This window comes from Brachyistius frenatus, unplaced genomic scaffold (assembly GCF_029030835.1).
Source record: "Brachyistius frenatus isolate BFR_SWC_R1_liver_20210118 unplaced genomic scaffold, ASM2903083v1 Contig_22, whole genome shotgun sequence".
Classification (NCBI taxonomy): Eukaryota; Metazoa; Chordata; class Actinopteri; family Embiotocidae; genus Brachyistius; species Brachyistius frenatus.
In genome coordinates this window covers 4904431-4921063 of record NW_027210621.1, presented here as the reverse complement: position 1 = coordinate 4921063, position 16633 = coordinate 4904431, and the positions used below count along the sequence as shown (strand labels likewise).

Genomic DNA, 16633 nt, shown 5'->3' with positions numbered 1-16633 from the left:
ATATATATATATATATATATATATATATATATATATATATACACATACAGTACAGTATATATCTATATATATAATATACAAGCAACCAAGAAACACAGTCAACAGTGTTATTGTACTGTGATGGATTTTGCCAGAGATGAGTTATTGTAAAGTCTTATGGCAGTGGGCAGGAATGATCTCCTGTATCTGTCCTTGTGACAGCGGAGCTGGAGGAACCTTTTAGAGAAAGTGCTCTATATATCTTATATTCTGTATCATGTGATGTCCCAGTAAAGAAAGACAGTTTATAATATAGGGGTTAAAGGGCTGTTATAGCCGACAGAGTTGTTTCATCTGGATGTAAATGTGAACACAATAACTATTTATGTTATATTCTAGTGCTTATTTGTATGCACACACAGGCATGATGCAACAGTGTTGACTGGCGTCTTGGTGTAAATGCAATGCATACAATAGCTTGCACTGCAATTTAGACATCACTGCAATGTAAGTTTACATTAAATGTTAGTCTAAAGAATAAATGCTTATTAGATGAATTTGAAGTGAATAACAAATATTTTTGATACAGATTCCTTGTTCATTTACTTAGTGTACTGCCCTCTAGGGGCTCAAGAGGACAGTCAATGTCAATGAAGAGCTGCATCATATATAATTATTTACTATAGGCTGTAATCAATTGGTGACTTCTTACCTTATAATATTAGGAAAGATTATAACTCAAAAGCTAATTTTCAATAGAAAGGAAAACATGGCTTTATTCATGGAGAAAATATGTGAAAGCAATTTTAGTTTTATCAAAAAATAAATAAAACTCAAAATGCATTTCTTTTCCCAAAACATGCCACTTCACACTTCTGCCTCTTTTATCTGCAAATATGAGTGAATGAAAAGTTAGTGAGAGAGGAGGAAATATAGGGCAAAGCAGACAATATGTGCATGGGGATAATAACTCCGCAGAGAGATTTGGATCTGGATTCTTTGTTACTTTCTAGGCTTTAAAACAATTACCCACAAGACAGACATTCACTGATGACAGACGTGTAAAGTCATCATTGAATATTCATCAGAATACACTGTACATGTTTGTTGAAGTTTAGGAATTGATTTTAAACCATTTCTCATTTAAAAGAGTTATTTTGTTTATGCAATGAGTCGACCTGCATCAAAATGTCTTCAAGACACTCCACAGATTGTGAAGCAAGCACTTGCAAAACCCACAATTTAATGTTACAGCACATACAGATTTTTTTACTTCATGCCCAGCTGGGAGCCATATTGTCTTACATTATTCATGCTGAAGTTGCATGAAATTTAACCCCTTCCAAAAGATAGAATCTAACCTGGGAGTTATGCATGAATGGGAAATAAAGTGAAGACAGGAGGCAGGGAAAGTGGCTCTAATGGGAGGATGAATGAGATGAATAAGAACAGGTTTTATGGCACATGTGGCGAGAGAATCATCCCCAAGCAAATTTTGGAGAATCAACTTAAAGTCACACCTTTACACAAGCTTATAACCCCAGATATTCGTTTGTATATGGGAATTTAGAAACAAACGAGAATAAAACACAACTAATAATGCTATTCTTTATCAGTGGTGTTTACTTCAAAATTAAGGTCACATGATCCCAGAAAACATTACAATATAATTTATAATGTAAGCAGCAAAACCTCACATCAGAGAAAAAAGAGATCAGTATTCTCACTGTAGCTCTAAATCCCCACTGTTTGAATCCCACTCAGCCCCCCGTGGCTGCTTAGCAACCCCTCTCCAGCACAATATACTCTGAATTAACAGGGTAAAGCGTGACCGCTGCCTCTTCAAAACCACAAGTCAAGGGTGCTTTCCTATCATCAACGCCTTCTCTCTGCACCGCAGCGGTAAAAGCCTCCGATTTATTACAACATGGCTTCAAAAGACACACAGACACAAAAAACTGAAACAGGTTGATAAGCAAACAAGAGGTACAAATCAGTGTGGAACGTAAACAGGTGTTAGTGCCAGTGGTTTCAGGTGATGTTAGCAGTAGACTTAAGGAATCTGATACTTCATATGGAAAATAAACAGGTCCATAAGTATAAAAGTAGTTGCCCAGATTCAGGTGATCTTGAACACAGGAATGCATATTTCTATGTTGCTCCCACGTACTGTGTATCTTGTGTCATACACTTTATATACAACACTTGTGACCCACATAAAACTGCACATAGATGATGACATGTACTGTCAAAACTTGACTCCAGCCCTGCATCTCATTTCATCCAAACTGGATTTTTGGTTGCACACTATTTGGCTTCACTGACTCTATGACAAATTCACTGAGCAGGCCTTGAGCAATAATATACAAGTCCCAGACCCTTTCCCCCCTGCTTTTCTAATGCAGAATGAAATGACTCAGTAATAAGGGTTTGTCCTACTGAGTTTCCCCCCCAATGAAACTGCTGGGGAAACTGCAAAGGAACATACACTTAATGGAAAATGTATTAACCAAATGGACCTCATATTGCTGTATCTTGTTCAATTAGCTCACTGAAAAACATGTTATTAATCAATGCATTATTTATGTTTTAATATCAGTTTATATGAGAGCGCATGCTGCATTAAGCAGCAGTGATTTTGGAGTTGGCTGAGATCTGTCCGTGGTGCTGAAATAAGAATCCACTTGGTCAAATCGATGATGAACAGATCAATTTTCATATCAAATCATTGTGTTCTGGATGCAGAAGTGACACTGGGTACCCAAAGGTTCAATGAGATGCAGAAGAGTGCAACTGACATCTTTATGTTTCTTTACTTTTTTGATTTTTAAGTATGATGCTGGACCGAAAGGCAGTTAAGAGCAGTAACGTGTTTAGATCACCAGCTCTGTTCACGTGTAGTTGTCACAGCCGATGAGTTTTTGAGCAAGACGCTGGCACCTACAACCCCTCACCCGTCTCTCGGGATAAGCGCGTCAGCTAAAAGCGTTAAATGTAAATGCGAAAGCCCCTCTGAAGACTCAGAAGAAGGGATTAAAATCCGCAACGCTGGGATGTTAAAACTGCATTAGACCTGAATCCCCACCGCCAGCTGCACATCGCCCGTGGCCAGATCAGAATTTCGCGAAAAACTGCACACATGCACCCCCATCAGCCCGTTTTATGTCGATCGACTGAAAATGTCATTTTCCTTTAAGATGATGTAAGACATTACTTCGCGGGACGATTTTTTTTCCCCCCTCTCTCTTGCACAGCTTCGACCAACATTATCTTAAACCTACTGCCGGTCCAACCGTTTCCGCACTCAGCAGTTTGGAGAGATGGGTACGCACAGGAGTCCCGCTTCCATCCTCCTCTCTGTGAGCCAGACCTTGGAGCGTGTTTCAGTCTCCCAGTAGTCAGGAGCGACGCTGAGCAGGAGAATAATCAGATGCTGATGGCAATTTTTTTTTTGTTTATCTTGGATTTATATAGTTGAACTAGGAGCCAGGCGCAAAAGGGAGAATCTTTCCACAGAAAACTTGAGCACAAATGCTTTTATACTTTTTTAATTGTGGGAAATTTCAGAGTGAAGTGAGGATTCAATTTCAGTCACACTGATGACCCATCGCAGTGGATGTGTGTAACATGATGCTGGTTATGATAATCGATTCTGTTGAAAAAGGATGCATTGTGGGCAGGCACATTTACGCATGGGGTTAAAGGATATACTATAGACACACCTTGGGATTGTTTTGTCATGAGACACTGGATGCGAGGACTGCAGCTGGAATCAAGACTATGCTTTGGGTCTAAGTGCATCAGCACCATGGAGCTACACCCCACACCCTGAACTTCTGGGACGTTTGCGCTCCGTGATCGAGACTCGGATTTCGTGCAAGATCGGAAAAAATGGCATTGAGCGAAAACTGCAAAACGCAACCTGCAAAAGAGCAAAGCTTAGTGCAAAACCCTCCATCGGATGTTATTGAGCTAAACGTGGGTGGGCAGGTGTATTACACTCGTCATGGCACGTTAACAAGCTTCCCAAATTCCTTACTTGGGAAGCTGTTCTCTAACAAGAAGGGGTCTTCAAATGACTTGTCCCGGGACTTTAGAGGACGCTATTTTATTGACAGAGATGGCTTTCTGTTCCGGTATGTATTGGATTACCTTAGAGACAAGCAAGTTGTCCTCCCTGACCACTTTCCTGAAAGAGGAAGGTTGAAAAGAGAAGCGGAATACTTCCAGCTACCAGATTTGGCAAAACTTTTGTCATCCGAGGAGTCAAAACTCTTTTCAGATGAATTATACTACAGTGATTTCGACGATGCGTCACAAGGCAGCGACAATAGGTTTTACCCCCCTTACTCTTTGGACAGGAGGTATGGCTATATAACGGTCGCTTTCAAAGGAGTTTGCGCCGCGGGAGGTAGTGAAAGTCAAACTGATGTCAAAGCCAAAAAGTTACCGAGAATCTTCATCAGCAGCAGAATCGGCTTAGCGAAAGAGGTATTTGGAGACGCCCTGAACGAGAACAGGGACTTGGACAGACCACCGGACCGGTACTCCTGCAGGTTTTATCTCAAGTTCAAGCACCTGGAGAGAGCTTTTGACATGCTGTCAGAGTGCGGTTTTCACATTGTGGCCTGCAACTCGTCCCTGGCTGCTTCCCCCATCGGCCATTATGCGGATGACAGGGTCTGGTCCAATTACGCACAGTACATCTTCTACCGTGAGTGAAGATTTATTCCCTCTCTGTACTCTTAGAAGTGATGTGAGTTAAACAGGGGGCTTTCTGTCTTTTAGAAGTACCCCTAATACAAACAACAGCCAAATGCACAAACAAATAACCACAATAAACTAAAGAAAAGAAGAAAAGGAGCAAGTGCCCCTCCCTACCCCATACATGGTAATATACCCATTAGTGTCCATTAGAAAGGCTGGTTTTTTTTCATTAAATGTTAAAAGTTTATTTCCCATTCAAAAACTCTTAATTTCCAGGTGACTTGTAGGAAGTGATGGATGTTTGCCCACACCACCAGGAGGCATGGTCTGGTTGCAGCACTATCCTTCCAAAATCTTTGCATCCCTTGAAGGGGACTGACTTCAAACTTGTGTTTTGGGTCTGAGATAAGAGGCAAACTTGCCCACGGGCCCCAGGAGAGTTGAGTCACAATGCAGCTGCACTTCAAGTACACATGCATCATGCGTAAACACGGCTGCTCACATTCTGCCAGGTTATGAATAATATAGCACCAGTGGGCAACTAAGAAAATCACATGAATGCTGCTCCATTCTCTTGTTTTTTACTCAGAGACAAAATTAGTTCATCAGCAAATAACTTAATTAGCTGCAAATATGTCTCATTCCTTTTCAGAGGTAGGAATTGGGCCATATGGCCAATTAAAAAGCAAGTGTTCATTATTCTGAATGGCTCCCTTTAGGAGAGCTGAAGAAAACCCAGTTGGTGGGTCAAGGTTGGAGGTGCAAGAGGGTGGATTGTAGGAAGACATGACATATGGTTTGCTAATGATTTACCTGTTGTTAATATGGGGGTAATTATTAGAGACGGGTATTCCTTGACCTGAAAAACATCCAGCCAGACAGGATTTTCCAGAGTCATTCAACGTTCTGGAGTACAGCATGTGGTGCAGGTGTTCACTCCCTTCCCCATTAACAGACACCGCCCGAGGACAAAGTCATGGGACAGGAGGAGGAGGAGGAGGAGGATGAGATGGAGGGAAGAGACTGTGGAGAGAAACTGCAGGAAGTACAGCACGAGAGGAAAGAAGCTGCAGAGTAGGAATAGCACAGAGAGGAAAGGAAAAGAGGGAGGAAAGCTAAAAGGAAGTAAAGAAGGCAAGCAGATGGAGCATAGAGCATCTGAGCAGGAGGGATGAGAGAGTAAAAGTTGCATGAGACCTGGCCATGGGGAGAAAGAACTGAGGCAGAAAGAAGTGAGAGGGAGCGGGAGCAAAAATAGATTAAAGTAAGGATCAGACAGGAAAGTTCATCGAGTACGAGGGTGTGGAGAGGAATTTTTTTTTTTCGGTGGTGAGACACGGAAGCAGAGGGAGAGAGTGGGTTTCCATTAAAACAGAGCAGACAAGGTGAGGGTGGAAGGAAACACATATATTGCAAGCATGAGGAGACAGAGGCATAAAGTCAGGATGATGGATCGACGCATCAAAGGCAGACAGGCGTGAGAGCCCTTGCTTCACAGGAGCACAGCAGCCCACATCCACTTTCAAAACTAATACTGTAACCTGATTCTGAATGTGGGACAGTGGCTGGCCTAAGGCAGGTAGTCCTAAACTAAGAATGCATGTAGACAAGTGCACCTTAGGGGTGCATGAAACAGATGTGCTTTATTGTTGTTTGTCGTTTTCAGCAGAAAATTTCATTGCTCTCTTTTCAGCCCCCTCCCCATTAGAAAGGCTCATATGGAGTGAAAACGCAAAGAGGGAGGCTGGGTTTTGTTGGGTGTGTGAAAAGAGCAATCCAGCGCAGTAAAAAAAACTGAGAGACTTTCATCCAGCCTGTCAGTTCCTCAGCGTCATCAATGATGCTCTTTTCTTTAAAGGCATCAGTTGTTTTCTAAAGCTCCACTGACTGTCACCAGTGTGGACTACAGTTTCTGAAATCTCCACAGTAGATATTTCAAATTTTTCCTGATGTGGACCAACTCTCATAGGACTCATTCCCTTGTCACTGAGACCTTCTCTACTCTCAATTATTGTCACCCTCTCCTGCTCTGGAGAATATACGCTGCTGTTTTCTCTGCAGACTAAAACATATGATACTTCAGCCAAAGGGAAGCCTCAGGAGGCCACAGTGTCGGAGCATTCATCATGAACAACAGCTTTTAAAACCTGATGGCTATGATGAATTCACATTTCATCAGGTAGCCTATGATTTGTTCATCTTTTGAATAAACAACTGTACTCATGAGAAGCACATTTCAGAGAGAACATGACTGAGATCAGTAGTTGATTTGGTCAGAAGATCCAGAGTATCAGTTCAGCAGCTACCAACTTGCATTGCATGATAGTCATGATAAGACAAGAGTTAATAGAAGTCAGAATTATGAAAAATGAAATAGTAAATTTAAGACAAAGCTATGAGATTCAAAAGTCAAAATTATGAAAAACATGAATTGCTGCCTCGCAGTTGTTATGTCTTCGCCAACAAGTAACTTGCAGTTCACGTCCATGTCTGTCCACACTGTCCATATAACATGTAGTGCAAACTTTGAAGGAATTCGGCCAATAAAGCTGAATCTGGTAGAAAACCAAGTTGTTGCCATGACAGTAGACAAAGACGCAAAAATGTATGTTGTTGTAAAGAAGTTACAAATTCTAAAACATGGTGCATCAACCACATCTTCAATCTGACAGCACATTAAAATCTAATCAGTCGCCACAATTTAAAGGTGATCAGTTTCACTACTTCACTATCAGACCAAATGTGAAATATGGTCACAATCGCCGCTTCTGTTCCTGAGTAATGGTGTTGAATAGTGGCTAGAAAAGGGTTTTTGAAGAACATTAAGATGACAGTGAAGCTGACCTTTGACCTCACCACTAAATCATTTGATCTTATTAGACATTTGTGTGAAAGTTTGTCATAATGAATTTATACATTTTTGAATTATAGCCACAACTGTGTTATTGAGGTCACAGTGACCTTTGACCATGAAAAATCTAATCAGTTCATCGTTGAGTCCAAGTGAACCAAATCCCTTCAGGCGTTCCTGAAATATTAAGTTGACGAGCATGGGACTGATCTCAGGTCACAGTGAGCCTGACCTTTGACCTTTGACCATCACAATCTTTTCAGTTCATCCTTGTGTACTGCACGTGAAGAAATTACCTTACAGTGTTCTTGAGATATTATGTTCCCAAACCTGGGAAAAACGGTTCAATTGTCAGACGCTTAAAAAGTCAAACTTATGAGATTAGTTGGTAAAATGTTTAGGAAAAGAATATAAAAGATGAAATAGTGAGTCAAAATTTGCAGTTGCCTGCTTTGTGGATGGATAATTTTAACTTGGACCTTAACTGTCAGAAGTGGCCTTGTTGAAGTGATCCTGTCAGGTTATTTGTGAAGCAGAAATGTAGGTTGGTTAGCATGATAGGGATGTTTAACTTCTGGATTGGCAGTTACAACATTATTGCTGTAGTGATGTACAACTCTCACCTCTCAGCTGTCGTTTGGGGCCGGTCTCCTTATTGCTAATTATCTCTGGGGAAAGAGGAGCGTGTTGGATAATTAAAAAGCAATCTGTGATCCCAAAATATTTCCTCGTCTCCAGCCATCCACCGAGAGATGAATTGCAGCCTATTTTAAAGATAATTTGAAGCCTATTTTACAAGAGAAGAACTTTCAGTCAAATCATTGATGAAAACCCGCCGTCATATTGGACATAATAGCTTCATAACCTGCTTTGACTTTTCTGCCTCCACATCACGGTAGCAGAGCAAATCATCATTGAACAGTGGCACTGGTAACATCAGAGACAGTTTCATCTTCCTCCCTCTGAAAGACCTAGTGCCTCGGAGACATGCACAGTGAAGATGGAGAATGATTATACTTGCCAGGTGAACTCTGTTAATATAACTGTGCAGTCTTCATTTGGGCTATTGAAAGAGATGATGTGTGGCCATAATGACTCCTGAACAATGACCACAAAGCAGCAGGGAGAGACAGGGAAAGTAATCAATTGCTTGGGTGTAATGGAGGCATAGATTGGCCATCCCTGAGCTCCCACAGAGCTTGGTTGGAGCCTGGATGGATTGGCAATGCCTCCAAGAGATGGATGGTGGTCCCATGAATAACTCTTATATGTCCAAAAGAGCACCTTGGCAGAAAAATGGTAAGAAGTAAGGCAAGGTGTATGTGCTTGTGCTATTTTCTTTTCTTGCATAACCTCGCGCTCCTCATTAGTTCAAGAAGACAATCTAGTCCACCTCTGAAGTAAATATGGGTTTATTGAGAAGCTGCAGATTCAAAAGGAAAATCTAGTTTTTGAAATCAATCATTCTTTGACGCAACTTGTTTTGGATCATTGTTGCGTGTTCTCTAAATCTTACTACAAGCTTTTGTAATGATTTCTAGGCAGCTGTTGGTTTCACTTAATTTCATTATAGAACGTTCAACTTACAGAGAGTTAGAACAAAATTGAAAGAGACCTGTTATAATGAATGATGATTAAAAAAAAACATTATTTTAGAAATAAACTAATTCACAACAAATGTCTCTCACTGTCTGAACTTGTTCATTGATTGTCTTATGTGTTTCCTGACAGTATACTGGATTCCTGCTGACTCACAAATGATGATGCAGTTTTGACAAATAAGCACCTCCAACCTTGTCCCACCAACTGGGTTTTCTTCAGCTCTCTAAAGGGAGCCATTCAGAATAATGAAAACTGTGCTTTTTAATTGGCCATATGGCCCAACTCCTCCCTCTGAAAAGGAATGAGCCATATTTGCAGCTAATTAAGTTATTTACTGATGAACTAACTTCCTTGTCTGTGAGTAAAAAAGCAAGAGAATGGAAACTGAAGGTAACACATGGATCCAAACATAAAACAACCCAAACCTTCACATGTCCCTTTAAAAGAAGAGATAAATTTGGATCCGCGTTAATGGAGTTGTTATTTTTGTCCCTGGTTCTGCTATTTCTGCACAGCTCTTTCTGTCTGACATCTAACAACCTTAATGATCCCTCCAGAGACACTTAATGGCCACTTGGATGTGAAACTCTTCACATTATAGGCAGGACTGAATGTTTCCTGATGACAGGGGGATCCCCTGTGCTGGCATGCAGGAAGAGACCTTTGTGAATTAGTGGCTGCTTTGTTTGTTTTTTAGGGTGCATGGCAGCAGTTTCTCTCTATATATGATTGAGTTGATGAACTTTTTCTCAAAGAACTAAAGGAGGATGTGATGCTTGAAGTCAATGTTACATGCACTTTTTTAGATGTCACTCTTTGACTGAAACCAGCTTGATAGGAAGAGGGACCAGAGCTGCAGTCTTTTTTCCTCCGTTCTCTTGAGGCGTTGTTTGGGCAATGACAAGAGCTCTGCAAATACCTTCTCGCTTTCTCACAGCCTCATCTTGCTTTATCGGTGCCTGTGCAGAGCACAGGATGCGGCTCTGGGTCAAGGGACAAGCCTGCAGGGAGCAGCTGATATAGACATTTCAATCTGCCTGTGTTGCTTGTTCATCTCTCTGTCAGGGAGACACTCAGCGGACAGCCACCCTCTGACTCGGGAGGGGACAGCACCCGCTTGTCATTAACAATCAGCCAGTGAAGCTGTCACTCGCCTCATGGAAAGCAGATAATGCGGGTCAAGGCAGTCTATGAGAAACTATAAGACATGCTCAGTGCCCTTGAATTAGGTCGTGTAATGCTGTTTGGGACTCCACGGGTTGCCGTGACTTATTTGTCACCAGCTCTCTCTAATCACTGCTCTTGATGAGAGTTGCTTCAGGAGTGAAGGCTGGCTGGGTGGAGGTAATTATTATTGACAAATTCAAATGTATGCGGATATTAAAGCCATTATTATACCTGGCAAGAAGATGGCTGTATCCTTAAGTTGGCCTGGACACAAACTGCTGAAGTGATAGTTTTGCAGCAAATAAGACTATCTTGGTGGAATGGATTTCCCACTCCCTGTAAAGGACGGTCACTGCCTTTGCAAGACAAGCCTTTTTTCTGCTGCAAGGACACGCTGGCCTAATTTGTGAGCTAACAAGCATGTAAACTACACTCTTCCTGAGGCAGTGGAAGAGTAAAAAATATTTATGCAACTGGATATGGGCGCTGACGAATATAAGAGTGTGTCTTAGATCAGAACGTCTCCACCTAAATGAGCTTTACTCCCGGACTGGCAGCATGAATATGTATATTTAACCTGCAAGCGCACATTATACTCAATGGCTTTTTTTCTCCAAACTCATTACAGCTAATTCTCTGTATTTTATTCATTTCACAACCAAAGCCTTGGCCAGAAAATTGTATTGTACAAGAGCTATGCAGCAACTAAAGCACTTCAACATCCAACTGTAAATCACACAGATCAGTTTCACAGGGTTGTGCACTGTTTGAAATAACAGACAGTAATGAAAGTGAATAAAGCTGACATGTTTACTGCAGAAATTCAGTCTTTAAGTGGTTTCTTTTTCTTTTTTTTCAAGTATGACAGCCTGGATGTCAAATGCAGTTTTGTGTTCAAAACATATTTTCTCCCATTTATATTGAGGGCACAGTTCACATCACCGCTGAGATTCAAATTTCAGAAGTAGACAGCTTTTGGTCAGTCAAGTCTGACTATGAAATAAATTGTGTTATGGCCTCCTGGTTATGTGCTTATGCGTCTGTCTTCTTCCTATTTATGCATTTTTTTTGCCTTGCAACTTTGAGCACATGATTGTGCCTCTTTCAGATGACATGACAGAAGCACGGTGCTGCTCTGCCATTAAAGCTTTCATCATCAGAGACCCTTGATGAGTCAGTTTTGGAGCAGGGATGAAAACACACCCACTAATGTCTGGCAGGAAACCCACTGACATTTTGCATTTGGGTTTGTCAGAGAACTCTGCCTTCAGTCCCCATCATGTCCTACTTTTCTGCCATTTAAAACCTTGCTGTTTTAATCTAATATACAGGCAGTTGACTCCTCATGAACTGACTTCTCTGCGGCATGAGGACAAACATCCCAGCTTTCATTAGACGTGGAGAGCAGTTTGAGGATACCCCGTGTGACGCCTGCATGCCTCCGCGCTCTGTGCAGAACTCGACTCCCTCTCTCTGTGTTATTTATGAGAAGTGCACACACAGGCCGAGTCTGCTCTGAGGACCAGCCCCAGTCTTTTAATGTGGTCGGAATATGATCTCTTAGACAGGCTGTATGGATCTGAGAAAAGCACATTACAATCAATGGCTTCCCTGAAAAGATACCAGTGTATCATCCCCACCCACTTGTTTAAATGTACCCGAGAATGACTGTGTCCTGACAAGGCCTTTAGTCATTTCCTGTCAGCTCTGAAGAGGACATCAAAGTTTGCCACTTTACCATAGATTTGTTTTTGCATTTGAGGTTACGTGGCGTCAGTTACTTCCTTGTCCGCACTTCCATTACAATAAATTGTTTCAGAAAACAAAATAAAATCCCAGGGGCTTCTCGGCCTTAGTACAATTCATTCTCCTGCATGGCCTGAAAATTTTATGTTGCTATTATTGGGTGTTGGCTTGTTTCCTAAACCGGTTGCCCCTCTGGACTACAGCATCCATCCATTTCGAAACAATGCTCAGCCTCCTCCTCTGGATCCTCCTCGTTTAAAGTGCCTGCATCCATTTGCCTGGTGCTGCTCATCTGCTGGATTCAGCGACATTCATTTTCTGTGGGGGGAAATTGGTGTGCTGATTGGCCTCTTTACTCATGGATTAGCCATTAAAAAGCTGTTAGCGACTCTCTCACTATCAGCTCAATGCAATCATCGCACCAGAGATAAGGTCATTATTACAGTCTGCGCAGAGAGGTTAAAATCCCCCTTGAACTCTGTTCCGTTTAAATTGGTGCATGTATTGAAAGGAGATAATGGACAAATTATGGCTTCCTCTGAGATATCATTGCTATTGAGTCTGTATCATCACACTGGAAAAAGCCATTAGGAGGTTTCTGGAGTCTGCTTCTATGAGTTTATTCTCCATATACTGCTGTTTACATACAGAGAGCACAGCAGTTTTCAGCATTGTACGTTTCTGCCTCCGTTTGTAGATCTAAGTGAAACCATAGTTCACAGTTATTTTTGGAAATGAAAGCCAGCTCCAGTGTTTACTGTCTTTACTCGAACACTTCACAAGCCAGCGGGCAGCACTGTGTACAGTAGGAGGATGTGAAATGAGACAAGAATAAGGTACAGGAAGAGCGATAAAGACTACGAAAATCTCTCACTAGTATACCTGCTCCTGCTCATCCAGACTGCATGACAGGAGATCAGGACACCTGCAAGGTCGGCAGATGCGTCAGTTCACTGCATTGCCACTGACCTGACTGTCTGACCAGCCAAGATAGATTATACTTTGTGTTCACCTGTATTTTATACCTTTGTTGCCTCCCCAATGGTATAAAGCATACTCCCTGACTTATTTGACTGAGTGATCTGAAAACACAAAAATAATACACTACCTTCTTGGTGGCCAGGTTACCGTTCTACTAAGAAACTGCAACGGCAAAGCAGATTGCTTTGGCTCCGAGACAAGCTTTGCCTTGGGAAATGGGAAAGGTCTTTTAGGGAGCTGTACTGAGCTTCGCTGAGCTCTGGGGTTCTTCTTATCAGAGGAAGCAATATGCACAGCCCACCAGCTCTTTGAGATTCAGCAATTAAATGTCAAAGCCAATAACTCACATGTTCTTACAGCTGTACCCCCCTAAATATCCCCACACACTCATCTGATATTCGCTTAAAGATATTTGTATAACATTGAAACTGCTGTGTTGGCATTTTCTTGATCACTACAACTGTTTCTTTTGATTATTGCTGGAATCTTTCACTATAAATGGCAACAGTGGTTTTCTGCATGAAGGTGGATGTTGCTGCATGTGGTCCCAAGAACTGACAAATATATTTTTGTGTGTTTTTCTTCAGGTGGCCCCTCTCGGTGGTCGTCCTCTCACTGTGATTGCTGCTGCAAGAGCCACAAGAGCGAGCGTGAAGGAGAGAGTGGCACTTCCTTCAACGACCTCTCCACTTCCTGCTCTGAGACCCAGTCGGAGGCGAGTTCCCCTCAAGGAACTGTGGTCCGTGCCCCCGTGAGCCGGCAGTCAAACATCCAGACGCTAGACCGCCCCATGCCCAAAGGAGCGATTCACATGATGCAGCACGCAGAGATGCGCCGCAAGACGGAAATGCTCCGCGTGAGAACCTTTGGGGTCAGGGAGCGAGAGGCTGCAAAGAGGAAAGCAAACAAGGAGAAGATGACTCCAGAGCAGGAGCTGGAGAAATGCATCCAGGACTTCCGGCGCATTAGGATTCCTGATCGCTTTCCGGAGAGGAAGTACATGTGGCAATCAGAGCTCCTGAGAAAGTACCCTCTCTAAATAGGAACGAGTGTGAAGAGGAGAAACAGAAGAAAGAGAGATGGTACTGTAGTATCACGTCACCATCGATGAAGAGTATTAAACTGCATAGGCAGTACACTGCACCCTCTAAGACACATACTGTACTAGAAGAAAAACTAAGGCCACTTACCTGCCAGGATGACTAGAGAAGCACACACAGTTAAAGCAATGTGAGTCATTGATTTGTGAAGTATGCACAGTGTTGTGTATGACATGCACATGTGTTAATCAGGTTACTCCTGTTGGGGCTGACATCACACACGCTGTTCTCAGAGAGCTGAGACCCAGGTGTCCTAAAGGCTATGATATCACTAACAACAAAGCAACCTCAGGGGCAACATCATCTCAGTTCATCAACCTGTCACATACTGTATGTGCAATCGCCCACAATTGCTGTTTTTTTTAAAATGGATGTACCCAGATGGTGCTGTGAGTTAGCAATGGAATATCACTATACGTCACGGATAACACATATACTTATATTACGCTTCGATAACAGCACTGCATGTCATTTCACCCTTAGCATAATTATGCAATATCAAACAGAAGTTTCAATTCACTGTTTTGTGTGATGGGTAAAAATTCTGTCATGGCTGAAACTTAAATGAGGAAAGCACTGCCTAGATCTGTTTACCATTGTATAACTTTTTGTCCAATGTTGTCATTACGTGTTGGATAGATGATGTCGTGTAGGTAGAGTATATAATGCCAATGGATATCGATCTAATTCTTGATTGTAAATGTGCAAAAAAAAGTAAATAAATGCGTTAGAATTGTATTTAATCATAGTGGACTTTCTTTTGACCTTCAAAATGTATCTTTTTCGACCTTTGTTAAACCCCGCCCACAAACAGCGATTATCCATTCATAGTTTGGTAGCCATAACTATAAGTGACATAGCTGTAGGCCGTAGATATACTTTCTTTTTAAACACGAGTTTCTGAAGACAACTGGCTGCATCGTGAAAGCAGCTTTTCACATCTTTGATGTATACTATGACCTCATGTGGCACCACAGCTCGATATCTCAGGAGCACCTTTAGGGAATTTCTTCAAATTTGGTAAAAACTTTCACTTGATCCCAAAGAAAAACTGATTTGAATTTGGTGGTCGGAGGTCAAAGGTTAAGTTCAATATCACGCAATTGAAAATGTATCCTCTAATTATGACAAAACTTCTAACAAATCTCTAATAGGATAACATAATAAAGTGCAGGCATTTCATACTCAAAATGTCGAAGGTCAATCTCCCTGCGACATCAGACTTGCAAAAACAGTTTTCTGTCGATTATTCAAGGCCATAAGTCAGGAACAGAAGATGCTATATTTCACATTTGGTTGGATACTGAATTGGTGACACTAATCTTGGATGTCCATGTTAAAACTGTTGTGATTGTTTAGATCTTCTACTGTTGGGTTGAAAATGAGTGTGAAGCGTCCACGTTTTAGAATTTTTAGCTTCTTTGGAGCAACCTCTATATTTAAAGTGTCATCTACTGTCATGGCTAAAACTTTCTCTTCTATCAGAATCAGCATTTATTGGACAAAATTTCTTCAAAGTCATATGAGTCTGGACAGACATTGATGTAAACTGCAACTTGACTGATTATCAGAGGATTACAACTGTGAGGCAGTAATTCTTATCTGTAAACTTGTTTCAAAATATAAACAAAAAATAAATCTAACCTCTGCCCAGTTAATACAAGTATGAACATCCAAAACAGGGTTGTTAAAATTTGATATTTTCATTTTTCTTATAACACAAAAACAACTAGCTGTACACTACATTACCAGACCAACACCATCTCTTTATGTCTTGGTCTAATAAATAGATCATCAACTGAGGATGCTGCCTTAGCTTTAGCCTTAGTTTGTTAGCATAAGATCTTGTCTACAGCCATCTAATACAGACCCCTTTTACATTCTTCTTATTTTGAAAATTTTTGAAAATCTGCTTCCAACAATAAAGAAATTTGCATTTTCCGCTAACTTCTAAAAATTTTAAAAAGGAAAGGAATTGTCCATGTAATGGTAAAATATTCAAATGTTTCCCCAAATGCAGATGATTTTCATTTTCCAAATACCAAAACTCGACAAAGCTCAAAACAAAACCACATTGCCTTTTATTGGACTCATCACAATCCACCCCACACAAAACTGGCTTTATTTAAGAAGTGAAATCGATCCCTTCCTGCTGACATTTGAATATGTGCCTCATCCTCTTGAGAGGATCTCAAGGAAAGCAGAAGAGAACCATAGCATAGAGAGCACTATTTTTAGCGAACAGATTCCTGAAATGTTCCATCACACGCAATCCGTGAAGAACAAGGCTTGGGGACTGTATCACTGCAACCCCAAAAACAGCTGTGATGATAGATGAAGACCTGCTTCTCTAGGGATGGTGAGTGTCCTCCAACACAAGTTCCAAGGAAAAAGCTTTGTTATGGCTCGGTGATTTTACTCTATACACAGAAATGCATATGACAATAACCAGATTAAGTGTGTGGCATACAGAATATTTGTCTGGCACTTCCTCCTTTGT

General features: G+C 41.4%; 1 protein-coding gene across 1 annotated transcript; it reads left to right on the top strand.

The window, feature by feature from the left end:
* The first annotated feature begins 3050 nt into the window (after positions 1–3050).
* On the top strand, positions 3051–14871 carry kctd16a (potassium channel tetramerization domain containing 16a). The gene is made up of 2 exons (XM_069697045.1): positions 3051–4693; positions 13621–14871. Exons 1-2 carry the CDS (start codon positions 3871–3873, stop codon positions 14070–14072), a joined length of 1275 nt encoding a protein of 424 aa, XP_069553146.1. The 5' UTR covers positions 3051–3870; the 3' UTR covers positions 14073–14871.
* The last annotated feature ends 1762 nt before the right edge of the window (positions 14872–16633 follow it).

Excerpts from the sequence above, each read along its gene's own strand:
- kctd16a (XM_069697045.1), top strand. The coding sequence starts at position 3,871 with ATGGCATTGAGCGAAAACTGCAAAACGCAACCTGCAAAAGAGCAAAGC. Across the intron at positions 4,694-13,620 it reads CGCACAGTACATCTTCTACC|GTGGCCCCTCTCGGTGGTCG; the intron begins GTGAGTGAAGAT and ends GTTTTTCTTCAG.